The sequence below is a fragment of the Arvicanthis niloticus genome, chromosome 9 (assembly GCF_011762505.2).
Source record: "Arvicanthis niloticus isolate mArvNil1 chromosome 9, mArvNil1.pat.X, whole genome shotgun sequence".
Lineage (NCBI taxonomy): Eukaryota > Metazoa > Chordata > Mammalia > Rodentia > Muridae > Arvicanthis > Arvicanthis niloticus.
Window position 1 is genome coordinate 17,228,791 of NC_047666.1, and position 14,390 is coordinate 17,243,180.

The 14,390-nt window shown below is 38.9% G+C and overlaps 1 protein-coding gene across 4 annotated transcripts in view; it reads right to left on the bottom strand.

Annotated features, from left to right (window-relative positions):
* Window positions 1-14,390, bottom strand: part of Ctnna2 (catenin alpha 2) — a 1,050,408-nt gene that overhangs the window by 103,676 nt on the left and 932,342 nt on the right. For all 4 annotated transcript variants that reach the window (XM_034511450.2, XM_034511449.2, XM_034511447.2 and 1 more), the window contains one exon: window positions 675-767. In XM_034511450.2, the coding sequence (XP_034367341.1) occupies window positions 675-767 (93 nt within the window). The remainder of the gene's footprint in view (window positions 1-674; window positions 768-14,390) is intronic.

Sequence of the window (14,390 nt, forward strand, 5' to 3'; positions counted from 1 at the left end):
ATGAAGTCAATATAAGTAGAGATGAGAATAATTGCCACTATCATCCTGAGCCCACTGCGTGGCTAGGATTTCTTTTTTGAGAAAGATAAAACTTGAAATGCTTCAGGATTGACATGCAAACATGTTCCAGTTGGGAAATGATGGCACTAGAAGAGGCTGCAAAGACGGCACAGTGGGTAAAGTGACTTTGACAAGGGACTGAATTTGGATACCTAGAACGCATGTAAAAGACCAGGAGTGGCAGTAGACACCTATGACCTGGCCTGACAAGGAGCAGAGGAAAGGCATCTCTGAAGCACAGTGATCAGCTAGCCTATCCAAATCTAGGATCTTCAGATCCACTGAGAGACACTTGATTAAAAATAATATTAATATAGAGAATGATAGAAGTGGATCTCTAGCCTCTACATGCATGTGCAAACAAACATACCTACAGGCAGGTGCACACCTCAAAACTCCAAAGCGAGCGAGCGAGAGAGAGAGAGAGAGAGAGAGAGAGAGAGAGAATAAGAGAAAATAAGAGAGAGAGAGAATGAGAGAGAGAGAGAGAGAGAGAGAGAGAGAGAGAGAGAGAGAGGGAGAGAGAGAGAGAGAACAAAAGAGGGGTTTGTGTATAGAGGAACCTGACTGTCAAAATACCAAGTAATGTTGGAAGCCAAATAAAGGGCACTTACCTGGGGACACAGGCTGTCAATCTGGGTGGCTGCCATCCTGACTAATTTCACCCCTTCCTCATTGTTGGAGATGGAACAAGCCAAATTGGCAACCTGTGTGGAAAAAGATAGAGTGAAAAACTGAGCTGAAAGAATGCAAAAAAAAATGGAGAACTAGGAGTGAGCTTGTACTTTTCAGAAAGGTGTCATCCACTTCTGACATCCCAGCACCAAATAATAAGGGCACTCCTCTGTGCCAAACCATGGGATACTACTTTATGAAATTAGGCATGCCTACCAGAAGACCAGCCAGCTAATAACTAAATACTGCTTCGATCCCCAAGCATATATAAATGAAGGACTTAAATGAAGTACTTTGGTCATTCCTCTCCTTTGCCCTGCCCTGGTTTTTGCTGGTGCTCTCTTGAGTCCCAAAGAGTCGCCATTCAATAAAGACTCCTGTGATCTTGGCTGAATCCATCCTTGACTTTTTCCAGTGAGGACAATACTACACTCGATGTTTTGCAATTCAGAGATATATTATATGCTGAATCAGAGCTCTTTACAAATGGGACCCAACTCTGCCTAAAGTTGCCAGTCTGCCAGTCATCCAATGCAGGGCATTTGTGAGCAGATAAGACCAATGTGAAGAAAGATTATATGGCCCAGCAGGCACTGGTGGACTATATAGAAAGTAGATGGTCCAACTCTACTATAAAAGCATAAATACTTGGTTTTTCAAAAACTTTGAAAAGTCCAAAACAGCTAAAAACAAAACAAACACACACACACATACACACACACACACACACACACACACACACAATTCTACTGCCCAGAACAAGCAGCTCTATTAGGTAATTTTATTTTTATTTATTTACTTGTTTGTTTATTTATTTATTTTTATTTTATTTGGTTATCATCAAGGAGTGAGAATTGGTAGTACTAGGTGAGGTTGATGGGCCAAGGTCAACTGTACACAAAGCTGCCATTAAAACTTTGATCCATCAGATTAGGCTGCTGTCAAGAAAACAGGAAATTGAGGATTAGAGCGGATAAAAGGGAGGAGATGGTCAGGGAAGCCCTTGGCCAAATAGAGCAAGATACTAGCTCAGGGACAGTGCCCTGGTACCCTGGGCCACATGCACTTTGTACTCAGGATGTCTTTGTTCTCTACCTGGCAGCCGCCCTAATGCTTGAAGAAATTAAAATAAACCACACATTTGCATCATTCCTATGGGGAAGGAAACCTGAGGTGTGTCCTGCAGAAAGGTATGTAGAATGCAGAAGAAGTCTAATCTCCCTGCAGCCACAGGGCAGGCAGAGGAATGTTTCCTTATCAGTAACTGGGAAGGCATTTGTGGTGAAGAATACTTTCAAAGGTGACTTCAATACACCATCATGGAGTTGCTTTTTGAAGATTAGTAAGAAAGACAAAAGGTACAGTCTATTACAATGAAAATAAAAGCTGCCAAAATCACAGCTCCAATGAGTTACGAAGATTATCTTCTAGTTTCTTGTAACCTGTATTTAAAATTCTTCTGATGGCTTTCCTTATAACACTTTTTGAGATAAATCTGAGAAAAGTATGGTGCCTCACAGTAAGGGACACTAATGCCAATGGGCACAAAGTTTTTGAGAAGTTGAGACCTTAAGGTTTTTTTCCAGTCCCACACCCTCTTTACAGCTTCCCCCTCCCACCTGGGGTTAAGGGTAGGCCAAGTTTTATTCTCCATCTACAAGAACATCTTCGAGTAAAAAAATTCTCAGAAAACCCACTGAATGTACCAACTAATTGTTACCTGACCATCTCAAAAGTCCCAGTTAGAGTTCAAATGCATGTCATGATCTGCCCATGCTTGCTAGCCAACAGATTTAAAGGTCAATATGCTTAGTTCAATACATTTGAACTGTAACCTTGATGATGTAGTTTGTCCCCCTAAAATGTCTAAAAACTACTTGTAATAGCCATTTGGGGTCACCTTCTAATCACTCGCCTTGAGGGAATAATTGGCTTGAGGGACCCCAATGTGTAGAAAAATCAACCTCTTGTTTTTGCATTGATCTGTGTCTTGGTGTCTCACTTGGGGGCTGCTCGAAGTAAGTACCACTGACTTACTTTGAGGGGTCTTATAAAGTAACATGGAGAGTAATACTGAGGTATCTCAATTTCAGTTTTTTTGGCTGTATTTCATTGTTTCTACACTGCAACTTGGTAAGCATTTGTGACTTTTATATATCTTTTCAAAGATTTATTTCACTTTTAATTATGAGTATGTATGTGCATCTGTGTGTGGATGTGTCCACATGAGGGCATGTGCCTGCAGAAACCAGAGGTATCAGATTCCCCTGGATCTGCAGTTACAGGTTAACCACCTCCAAGTGAGTGCTAGAAACCAAACTTGGGTTCTCACAAAGATCAGTACAAGTTTTTACAAGCTAAAACATGTTGCCACCATTTTCTGTATGTTTATTCATTGTACATTCCAAATGACTAATTCAGTACCCAGTATAGGTCTTGGATATGTGTTAACTGAATTGCTAAAGGATAACTGTTAATATGAGTGTGTACAAGTGGCTGTATACAATAACTTGGAATATGATTTCTATTTAAGGTACTCAAAATAAAGTTATGACTATGCGGCTAAAGCAATTTCCCCCATACAACTTCTGATCAGTTTTTACTCACTCTATAGTATTAAACAACAGCTCCTACATTCTAGTTCTTGATATGAACCCCAAATTCAGACTTCCTTGTTTATGGTAGCCCTAGAAAAATTATAATAGTATGGAGATGATCTTTTCAGAAACATTTATTGACTTAAGTTTGGTTTTCTAATTTTACATTGATTTCCTTCATGGTGATGTTGAATAAAACTTTATGCAATGGGATATGGTTTTATTTGATTTTGGTCCTCACTTCAGGCTGGCATTGTTGGCCATTGGCCTATGAGGACAAAAGGAATAAAATGAATGAACAGGGTTTCAGAAGGTCCATGAGTACAATGGAGATGAAGATACTCTGGGATCAGCTTCAGAAGAAAGATCAACTTTATTCAGGGTGAATCAAAGATTGTATAGTTTTAGGGAAGGACGTAGGAATATCGAGGGTGGTCAAAGGTCATTGGCTGAAGGCTAAGGTATTGAGATGCCTCATTAGCATCAAGAGGCATCCCAGGTATCTCGGGAGCTTGCTAAACCTGTAATCTCACCAAGACCAAAGGACATTCCACAGGTAAAAAATATGTTTTTTGTTGTTGTTGTTGTTGTTTTTGTTGTTGTTTTGTTTTTTTTTTTTTTTTTTTTTTTTTTTTTTTTTTCTATCCAAACAAGGTCAGAGAAAGAGAAGTCCTGCTAGTGAAGGGAGCTCCCCGTTTTGTGCTGAGCTAAGAAGACTATCAAAACAACAGAAGACTTTGATCTTAATTAGCAGGACTCAACATGTGACAGCTGTATCATCCATCCTTGGTATATGAGACAGAGTTATTGTCACATCTTTTAAAACAGTCAGCCTTTAAAGAGTGTTGCATGATACCAACATAAAAAAAAAATGAAAGTACTCTAGAAACCAAGTTTGAGTTAATATTTTCTTCCATCTCATTAAAAAAAAAAAAAATCAGCACTGTCAATGAAATAATACCTCTGATTCCTGAATGGCTGTAAGAAAAAGGGAGATGGAAACAAGAACCAGATGGTGTGTCTCATGGAAGGGCATGGAGAGAGTTAGTGTTGATTGTCAACTTGACAGAATCTTGTATCACCTAGGAAACAAGCCTCCAGAACCATCTGTGATAGATTACTGAGACTGGGTTAGCCTCTGCGCATGCACGTAAGGCAATATCTGGATTAGTTTAATTGAATTGGGAAAACTCATTGTAAATATGGGCAACATTGTTCCCTGGAGTTGCGCCTTCCACTGGACTATAGAAAGCTAGCTGAGCACAAGAGCTCAGGGTCCTTTGTGTTCTCATGGTGGCTGCACTGTAACTAGCTACATTAAGTGAATGCTGCCATATCTTCCCTACCACAATAGACATATCCTGGAACTGTGACCCAAATAAATCCATTCTCCCTTAAGTTGCATCTGCCAAGTGTCTTAGTAACCACACCAGGGTATTCTAACAGCAACAGGAAAAATAATTAAGACATCAATAGCACTATCTATAAAACATTTTCTCCCACCCCCCCAAAAAATTAAAACTGATCAGTCTTTTATAACATAACACCTTATTGATACTCTGAATAAAATAAGCTACAAGCATAAGTAAACATGTAAATCAATAAATGTATAAATTAAAGTTTATGAAGTCAAAAAATTTCAGTGTTCTCTAAATATGGGCTGCTACTATGCAGTTATTTAAATTTAGGAATCATGAAGATGCTTTATTGATTACTTAAAAAAGAGATAGCAGGGTAGGGAGACGGCTCAGCAATTATGCCTGCTTAGTGCTCTTCTAGAGGACCTGAGTTATGTCCATAAACCCATATCCAGAAAGTCACAACAGAAACAACAGTTCCAGGAGGATCTGGTGCCTTCTTCTGGCCTCCAAATGCACCTGCACTCAGATGCAAATACCTCCTCCATACACCTACAGAGTTATTTTTTGTTTATTTAAAGGAGACAATCAAAATGTTGATGAACATAATAATAAAATGGCTAGAATTTACTTATGTTAATATGAAAAGAAGAAATATAAAACAAATAAGGCCAGCCAGCTGTTCATAATTGTTGAAGCTGTGTGACACATGATGACCTATTATACAGTGTTTATTAAATACCTTGAGATACAGTGTGTGTGTGTGTAAAATCAGAATGATCTGTCAAACTTTTTTTTAATTCTCTATGTGTTAAACAATAGCTTAAATAGAAATTAAGTATTCCATTATTACTACTTAGAAATTGAATCGAAAAGTCTGAGTAGGGTTGGAGTTGGAGCCTACATAGGGGTGATTGTGCTAGTCAAGTACAGAAAGGAGTCATGTCCTGACCAGTGCTGGTTGTCAGCTCCCTAGAAGAAGCTGGCCCTGGAGGGGTATGGAGCTGAAAACAGCTGGACTCTTTCAAAAGAAAAAAATGCAAACCAGTAAAATCCAGAAGGTAACAGGCTTTTCTTCTTATAACTTTTTTTTTGTTTGTTTGTTTCTTGCCCTTTGTTTAAATAAACGCCACTGTGACTTCAGGCTAGAAAAGATGCTTACCACCAAACAGAACCTGGCTAGAGGGACAGAGCTGGCAACACTGGGCAAAAGCAAACAGCTGGCAATCTCCACTGTTCTCTAATTATTTATTCTCTTTAATTTCCACAGATCCACAAATCCTAAGTTTGGCAGTCTCTACTCTGCAAAGTACTCCTAATGTTTAATTCCACTTAAAATCAGAATTGTATTTACCTTCTATTGTATTAGGAACCCTGCTGAGAGGATTCCAAATAGCACGCTAAGAACTTCAATATCTCAGAAGACAGGGTGTGTGCTTGAAACTGGTCATGGAAGCCATCCAAATCCCTACCTTCCTTGTTTTATTGTGACTTGCATTCTTCTACTCTCTCAGCCCCTGCCATTATCATGGTTCTGAACAGACTTCCATGTACTTTGATTTTTACAATTCTGTCAGCAGATGACTCGTGGCTTAGTTTTCCAGGTAGCCCCTAATGCAATAGTTCTCAACCTGTGGGTCACAACCCTCAGCCCTTTCACAGGGGTAATCTGAGACCATCAGACAACATGGATATTTACATTATAATTCATAACAACAGCAAAATTGCAATTATGAAGTAACAATGAAAATAATTTTATGGCTGGGGCTCACCACTACATGAGGAAATATATTCACAGGTCATAGTATTAGGAAGGTTGAGATCAAAAGTCATTTACTGCTGATTACTTTGATGTGTAAGGTAGCGTGAGCCTACTAACGCTTTCTCACCAGCCTAAGAATGAACGCTGCATGTAGTAAATGCCTCCTAACCAGTCCTGATCATCTGTTCTTTAAGTACAAGTTGAATGAAATCAGAAACTCCTTGGTTGAATAAACTACCCTAATTTTTTTTGAAGAAAGACTCATCACTATGGTCATTTTAGCACAACGGGACTGAGACTGAGAGAATGGAAGGAAAACTAATGTCACTAAACATTATAAAACAATAAGAAAAAAAAACATGCAATAGACCATGAGAAGAGTATAGACTGCAGCCTTAAAGACACGCAGTCTGATTAAACTTGAGTCAATTCTGGATCCTACATGAGTCAACCAAGCAGGTGAGATTATAAGATATCCATGTCCAGGTGGATCTGGCCTTTTCTTTCCATTCCTGACAGTTACTGAGACAACAACAATCATCCACTTTCCTGAAGGCCTAGAAAACATTCAAGTTTATGATAGGATATTAAATTTGGAGCTATTAAAATTGATGTTGGATGGGCCACAAGCATGGTGGGCAGAGCTGTTTAGTGAACTGATTGCATTATATCCACACTGAAGAGGAATCCTCCTCAAAAACTTATGAAAGAGAATCGAATTGGGAGGGAAAAAAATGAAAAGGCTGAGCCGATGTTTCCTGTGTGGTGTCTGTGCATGAGAACAAGCTGTCTTTGGGAAAAGGAAGAAGCTTGGCAGCCATAGTTAAATTATGTGCTTGATCGTAGGGAATCTGAGGCATTAGGAACTATGCTCAGTTGGTAGAGGGCTTGGAAATAAGCTGTTATAGCCTGGGGCCTGAAATCACAACACTGGAACTGGGCATAAATGCAACTTGTTGTCTAGCCAGCCCAACTCAGTCAATGAGGTCCAGGTTCAATAAAGTCAATAAAGTGAAGAAAGACCAAAGGAGACATCCTACTTTGATATCTGACCTCCAAAATGCACACACAAACACACATACAGAGAGAGAGAGAGAGAGAGAGAGAGAGAGAGAGAGAGAGAGAGAGAGAGAGAGAGAAACAGACAGAGAGACAGAGACTCCAAATTTATTACTCATTTTCTACTAGCTCAGACCTCTTCAATGTATCATAGTTCAGATAGCCATCCTTCAATCTTTCTTTACTGACTTATCTGTTAGCCAAGTTTTCTTTCTGTTTGGTGATTACTGTACTCTTGTCTTTACTTGAAACACACTGGATAACTAGGTGAAACAAAAAAAAAAATTATCAAGGTGAGACAGAAAATAAAATATTAAGGAAAGCTGGTGCCAGGTTTTCCAAAACAGTAAGTTGCTTTCTGAACTCAGTTAGTATGATGATTGGCATGTACACCCTAATGTTTTACTTAGCAAAACGAACTTGTCAATATTTCTAAGACACTCATAGAATGGTGAAGTGATGATAATTAAAACCACATCAAGGCTTCATATATAAATATGTTATGAACATTTCAATGCAAGAATGCCACTTTGGAGACTAGAGAAGTAGTTCAGCACATGGGAACACATAATGACCATGCAGAAGACCAAAATTCAGTTCCTGTCATCCACACTGGGTGGGTCACAACTAACCCACCAACTTCCAGGGGTTCTATCTGATGAGTGACTTTCACAGGTACCTATATTCAACATGAATACATACATACAGGTACATACACTGGACATGAATATAAACAGAAATAAATCTTGAAATAAATGTGAGGCTTATTTGAACACCAACAAAAACAAAACAAGCCAAAAGTCAGTATGGCTGTAAGACTACTGTACATTAATTAAAAACCTCAACTTATAATTAGACACGTAGCTACAAAGAGAAAAGAGGTACATCTGAGTCACAAGAACATTTTCTCCTTTTTCTGACCCTGGAATTTAAATTATATGTTTAAATATTTCTTGTTTTTGTTCGATTCCAAACACTGAACATACTCCATGCATTCAACTCCAAATGCTTTACCATGCTCTAATTAATTTTTATACCTTTAGGTATCATAACCATGTCTTAAAAAGAACTTACATTTGGAATGAAGCAAAGTAGCAACTCTGAGGTCCATAAAGCACTTGCTCTTTGAGTTAATATTTCACCATCACAGTAAATTTTAAGATAAAAATGAAATTATTTACTATTAAAGGAAATTATTCAAAAGTTAGTCCCATGCAGCTATAAAGCCAGAGAGGGCGAAGAAATCCACTAGAGAGATGAAAGAAATAATAGGTGCACATTGCTATTCTCTGTAAACACACTAGCAAGGAACACTTAGGACTGCACCGGAAGCTTTATCCACTTTCCTGCACTGTTATAACCTGCTATAAGAAAGACTCAATATGGATTTCAGCTTTTACCTAGAAGTCAAGGTCCCCACCAATGACTGTGAAGCTATTTACAATTGAAGGCTACAAAGAAAGGGATAGTTGGTTTTCTTTAGTGTAGTCTCTCTTATGTTGACCACGTTCCAGTGGATGTCCCCTATGCTCATGCACGTATGGGTGGCCCTAATTAGACTCAATTATCAGCTAAGCATTATTCATGCAGAGAGGAACCTCCATTTGGGAGAGAAGACAGAGCTTAAGCTAGTCATTCCATGGTATCTGCAGGGATTGGTGCCAAGTACCTAAACAGAAGTGGTGAGCTTCTGCATCCAAACTATTCACACTAGAAGTTATCTTTAGATCGCTTAGAATGCCTATTACAATGTGAGTGTTGTGTAGATGGTTTTGAGACTCTGTTGTTTATGGAATAGTAGCAAAAGATCTACTTGGGGATAGAGATGGCTTGGTAGTTAAGATAATTTATAGCTCATTCAGAGGATCCATATCATGTGCTTCACACCCTCCTGTAGCTCTACCTCCAGGGATGTCTGCTTTTCTGGTCTCTGTGGGCATTCTCTACATACATGTGACATGCACAGAAATACACATGCATACACATAAATAAAAATAAATCGTTGTTTTAAAATGAAAAATAAAACTGCTCATGTTTGGTATAGATGGAATTTTTTCCCTCGTATATTGAATCTGTGGTTCATTGAATTCTTGGAAACTAAACCTATAGATACAGAAATTAAGGTATAACCTGTTTTAAAAGATCATAATTTGATGGGTATTGCTGAGGAATGAAGAAGAAGCAAGGATAAATAGTCATGGTTTTTCAGATGAATAGATGGCTCAGAGATCAAGAACTCTTGCTGCTCTTACAGAGAATTCTAGTTCAGTTCCCAGCTCCCATATTGGGAGGCACATAGTTCTAGGTCACTGCAGCTCCAGAAGCCCTGATACTCTCTTCAGGCCTCCACAGGCACCACCACCATTACCCCCATATAGACATCAATAAAAAATAATGAATAAAAGAACTCTAATTTATATGCTATCATTTGCATATTTTAGTATAACCACGTGCATAACATATAACAAATAATATCTCCATGTCTGTGGATGCAACTTATCTCATCTCATTTTCCATATGTTCTCAATTTTCTATGAAATTTTATATAGTTAATACTTAATTTTTCCGAATTTTGTTTTATTCTTTGGCAAATAATTTTCCTCTTGTTAGGCAGCTAGTGGGAGTCACCTGTGTTTACTATTACCCACACAAAAGCATTCTCTTCTGCCTTCATTTTGCCTTCTGTCAGAGGTGAAACTCTGCATGAGAGAGCTTCCTCTGGCGCTTGTTTGCATAGGACCACACTGCTGGCAAAAGGTTTTATTCAGTGATCAGATTTGAACACTTAATTAGAACCTTATTCCCATCATCTCTTCTAGACATGTTTCTCACCATGACATCTTAGTGCCCATGTGACTATCTATTCCATATACACAAACAGACATCAGAATTGTTTAAGAAGCTGCTTCCCATTTCCCCAGATATACTGTCAATCTCCACAGAGCAGAAAACTCCAATGCACCTAGTACATAGCTGTGATTAGGACAGCAGTTCTCACCCTTCAGATCATGACCCCTTTGAGGTACAAATGAACTTTTCACAGTGGTCTCCTAAGACCATTGGAAAATACCACTATTATGAGTCACAAGAGTAGCAAACATACAGTTATGAAGTAGCAACAAAAATAATTTAGTGGTTGGGGAGACACTACAACATGAAAAACCATATTGAATGGCTGCAGCACTAGGAAGGCTGAGAACCATGGGATTACTGGAACTTTATTACATTAAAAGCACGTAAGCAAAGTAAACACATAAGACCACAAGTCCTGGTTGTGTTATGGAAATGATAGAACCATCCAGCTTTCTACAGCTGCATCACACTCAAGAGCACCCCCAAGTTTTATAATCTGGAGTTGGGACAGGGATGTATTCCCCACCCAACTGTTTTTCACAATTTAACGTGGACTCAGCACTTGGCAGCTAAGAGCCAAGTGAACCAGATGCACCATCCTGCTACACAGAACTGCAGAGACATCCCTTTTGAATCCCAGCATTAGTCCTTGCACCCTCGTCTGTAGTTAGACACCTATGACAACACAAATCTGCATGTCTAGGGCTCCTCTGGGGTGCAAAATAGCTCCTCTGCTTGTGTTCTTGGGGATACAAGCACTTCTAGCAAAGTTGCGTGCATGCCTCCGCCTAAATTAAAGTGATCAGTCTGCCCTGGTGACTTTAATGGAGGTAATCACCAGCTCACATTCATGAACAAATTGATGTGCCTGCATCCTCGCTGAATCACTCAGCATAAATCTATACCCTTCATATATAAAAACCTCAGTGGCTTAAAATAATGCAATAAAACATCACCTAATGCGTTCTTGAAGCTGCTTCATCAATAATGTGCTGTTATGTGAAAAGGATAGCAGCGGCTTCTTTTATGTTATCTAAAATCATGCAATAGATGTAATCCCCTTTTAATTACCAAAGACCTCCTGAGATTTCATTTTCTCTATTTTCACATCAAGGAGGTGAAGTAACATTACTCTTTGCTGTAAGTTGTTGTCCCTCAGTCCCCTGAAAGTAGTGCATAAACATTGATCTTTATATATGTATGCTGAACACTGGTAGTATGGGAAGTTATTTGTAGTGATGGATATACGTTACATTAATCCCATCCAGTGCTCAATGTTTTGAGGTGTCTAGGAATATTTTCAGAATGAAGATCCTGATAAGTAAGTGAGAACAGTCTCTTTCTGTAGCCCTGTGACAAGTGGAAGAGTAGAGTCAAGACTACATTGTCAGGTCTAGTTTAACCATTTAAGGTTCTGTCTTTTTGCAATGAATTCCCATTTAATGAGAGTTAGGCCAGAGACTTCATTTTGTTCCAAATTGTCTTTGGGAATTTATGAAGAGTGAAATTCTTGTAGAAAATACCTCTACCAATTAAATTCCTAGAAACATGCCAAAGTAAATTCTCTGAAGACATTCTACTCACAGTGATTAGTGCGGATCAGGTATAGTGACTGTACAACCCTCACTAGTAAACACATACTATTGCTTTATGAGTTATTTATGTGCATGTGGGTGTAAACACCTACATATACAATTAAGTATACAGATATACATAACTATCCATCTTCAATGAAGCTTCCAGCTAATCACTACATCTCCATGAAACTTGGCTTGATTCTCTCTTTAGCCCTCTACAGGCACCACTGCCCCACATGTATGCACATAAATAAAAAATAAAATACTCATCCTTGAGGCTACCGTGGGTCCCATATAAGACACAGACATAGGAATATTACTCCCAGGCAGCCCTGCTGTCCTAAATTTTCTTGAATTCCTGTCTTTCTGAGCTTCTACTTTTCCCAAGTCTTACTCTGTAGGACCAATAATCACCCAATTAGAATCTTTTGTGGAAAAAAAAACAAACCAGTAATTATGTATGTAGTAAATTAATATAGCAGCTGTATTTCTTTATCCTAGCTAGTTCCCAGCAGCAACTCAGATTTATTTTAAAGCTTCACTTCAATACCTGTGCTGTCAAATAATATATCTTAGGTCCCTAAGCTAATCTGGCTACCTCCTAGCCACGATCACAATAATATTTACAAACATGGTCTTCCATTCTCCAGTTGGACTCTATAAGCTCTTTCCTGGTTACTTTCTTGGCAAATCTCTCTCTCTCTCTCTCTCTCTCTCTCTCTCTCTCTCTCTCTCTCTCTCTCCCTCCCTCCCTCCCTCCCTCCCTCCCTCCCTCCCTCCCTCCCTCCCTCCCTCCTCTCTGTGTGTATATCTGTCTCTCTCTGTCTCTCTGTCTCTCCCTCCCTCCCTCCCTCCCTCTCTCCCTCCCTCCCTCCCTCCCTCCCTCCCTCTCTCTCTCCCTCCCTCCCTCCCTCCCTCCTTTCCTCTCTCTTCTTACCCTGGCTGGCATAAATCTCACCCTATTCTCTCTTCTGCCAAACAATTGGGTGATCAGTATTTATTGACAATGCAAAGAATAAATGGTAAGAAATGTTTACACAAACTTGAGACAGGACATTGTTGACATAAGTATTACAATGCTGTGTCCAGAGTGAATGAAGATATTAGGGCAGAGAAACCAGTATTTGAATAACAGGACAATAGACTTTAACAGCACAAAAACATGCCTACACAACTGTTCAATAAGTTCATGTTTTCCTCCGGTAGAATATAACACTTGACTTAATTAAGGTGCTCCTTAGAAACTCTGGGCTTTCCTGACAGCCTTTGAAAAAAGACATAACAAAGGATGTTCCTCCTATAATTTCACCCCCAAATCCTTAATTTTCTTCTTCCTCTAGTTTTGTAAATAAAGTTTTGCTGGTTCATCTGGTTTTGTTTTTAAAAAAAAAGTATTTGTCAATGTATGTATTGTCTGTGAGTGTTTTTGCACTACAAAAGCAGAGTTGATTTATAGTGACAGAGAGCACATAACACATAAACCAAGAAGAGGAAGTATCTACTCCCACATAGAAAAGGACTGTCAATCTCTGGTTTAGATGGAAACTTGGACAGAATCAAGGATTCACTTACACAGGCCTTTCAAATACTCGAAAGCAGCTTCCTGGTAGGAATTGAACAAAGTGTAGGTTATGGTGTACTTGTGGCATAATTTTTTTTTAAGTTAAGTAGATCAGGGGCTGGGGAGATGGCTCAGTGAGTAAGTACTTGCTGCCTAGGTATGAGGACTGTCGTTTAATCTCTGGAACCCATATAAATGTCAGGTGGTCTTGGTGACCCATTTGTGAACATAGCACATGGAAAGGTAGAGCATCCTAGAGCAAGCTGGCTAGCCAGACTAGTTGAAATGGGGAGCTGCAGGTTCAATGAAAGACACTGCCTCAATAGGCAATGTGGACAAAAATGAGCAAACACTTGGCATCAAAATTAAGGCTCCATGTACATTCACTCATGTGCATATGCACAAGATATGCATATACACGTGCATCTATGCACATGTGCAGCACACACCACACATGTGATCCAAACAAATAATAAATGGAAAAAGTAATTAAGTGGATAAGCAATAAGTATGTATTTTTTAAAAAACAAAATTATGTATAGTTCAAGTCTACTTATCAATATTAAATTCTGTGAAACCAGTAAAAAAGTAGGAACAGAAGGGTCATATGTGGTACAAGACTTGCAGACTGACTTTTAGTATGCCATCTAAGCTTCAAACATGTTCACAAGTGGTTTGCTAGTAAACAGTCAAAGAAGAGAAGATCTAGGCACATAATTAGGTGGGAAATTTCTCTAACTGTAGTACTACTCATTCCAGTTTCATTGAACTGAAACTGGAAGATCACTCCAGAGGCCTTCTTATATTAACGATATGGCATCTTCTGCAATCATGATCTCTTTTGATATTTACTTTTTCATCAGTCTCCATGTTCCAACTAACTTCCAA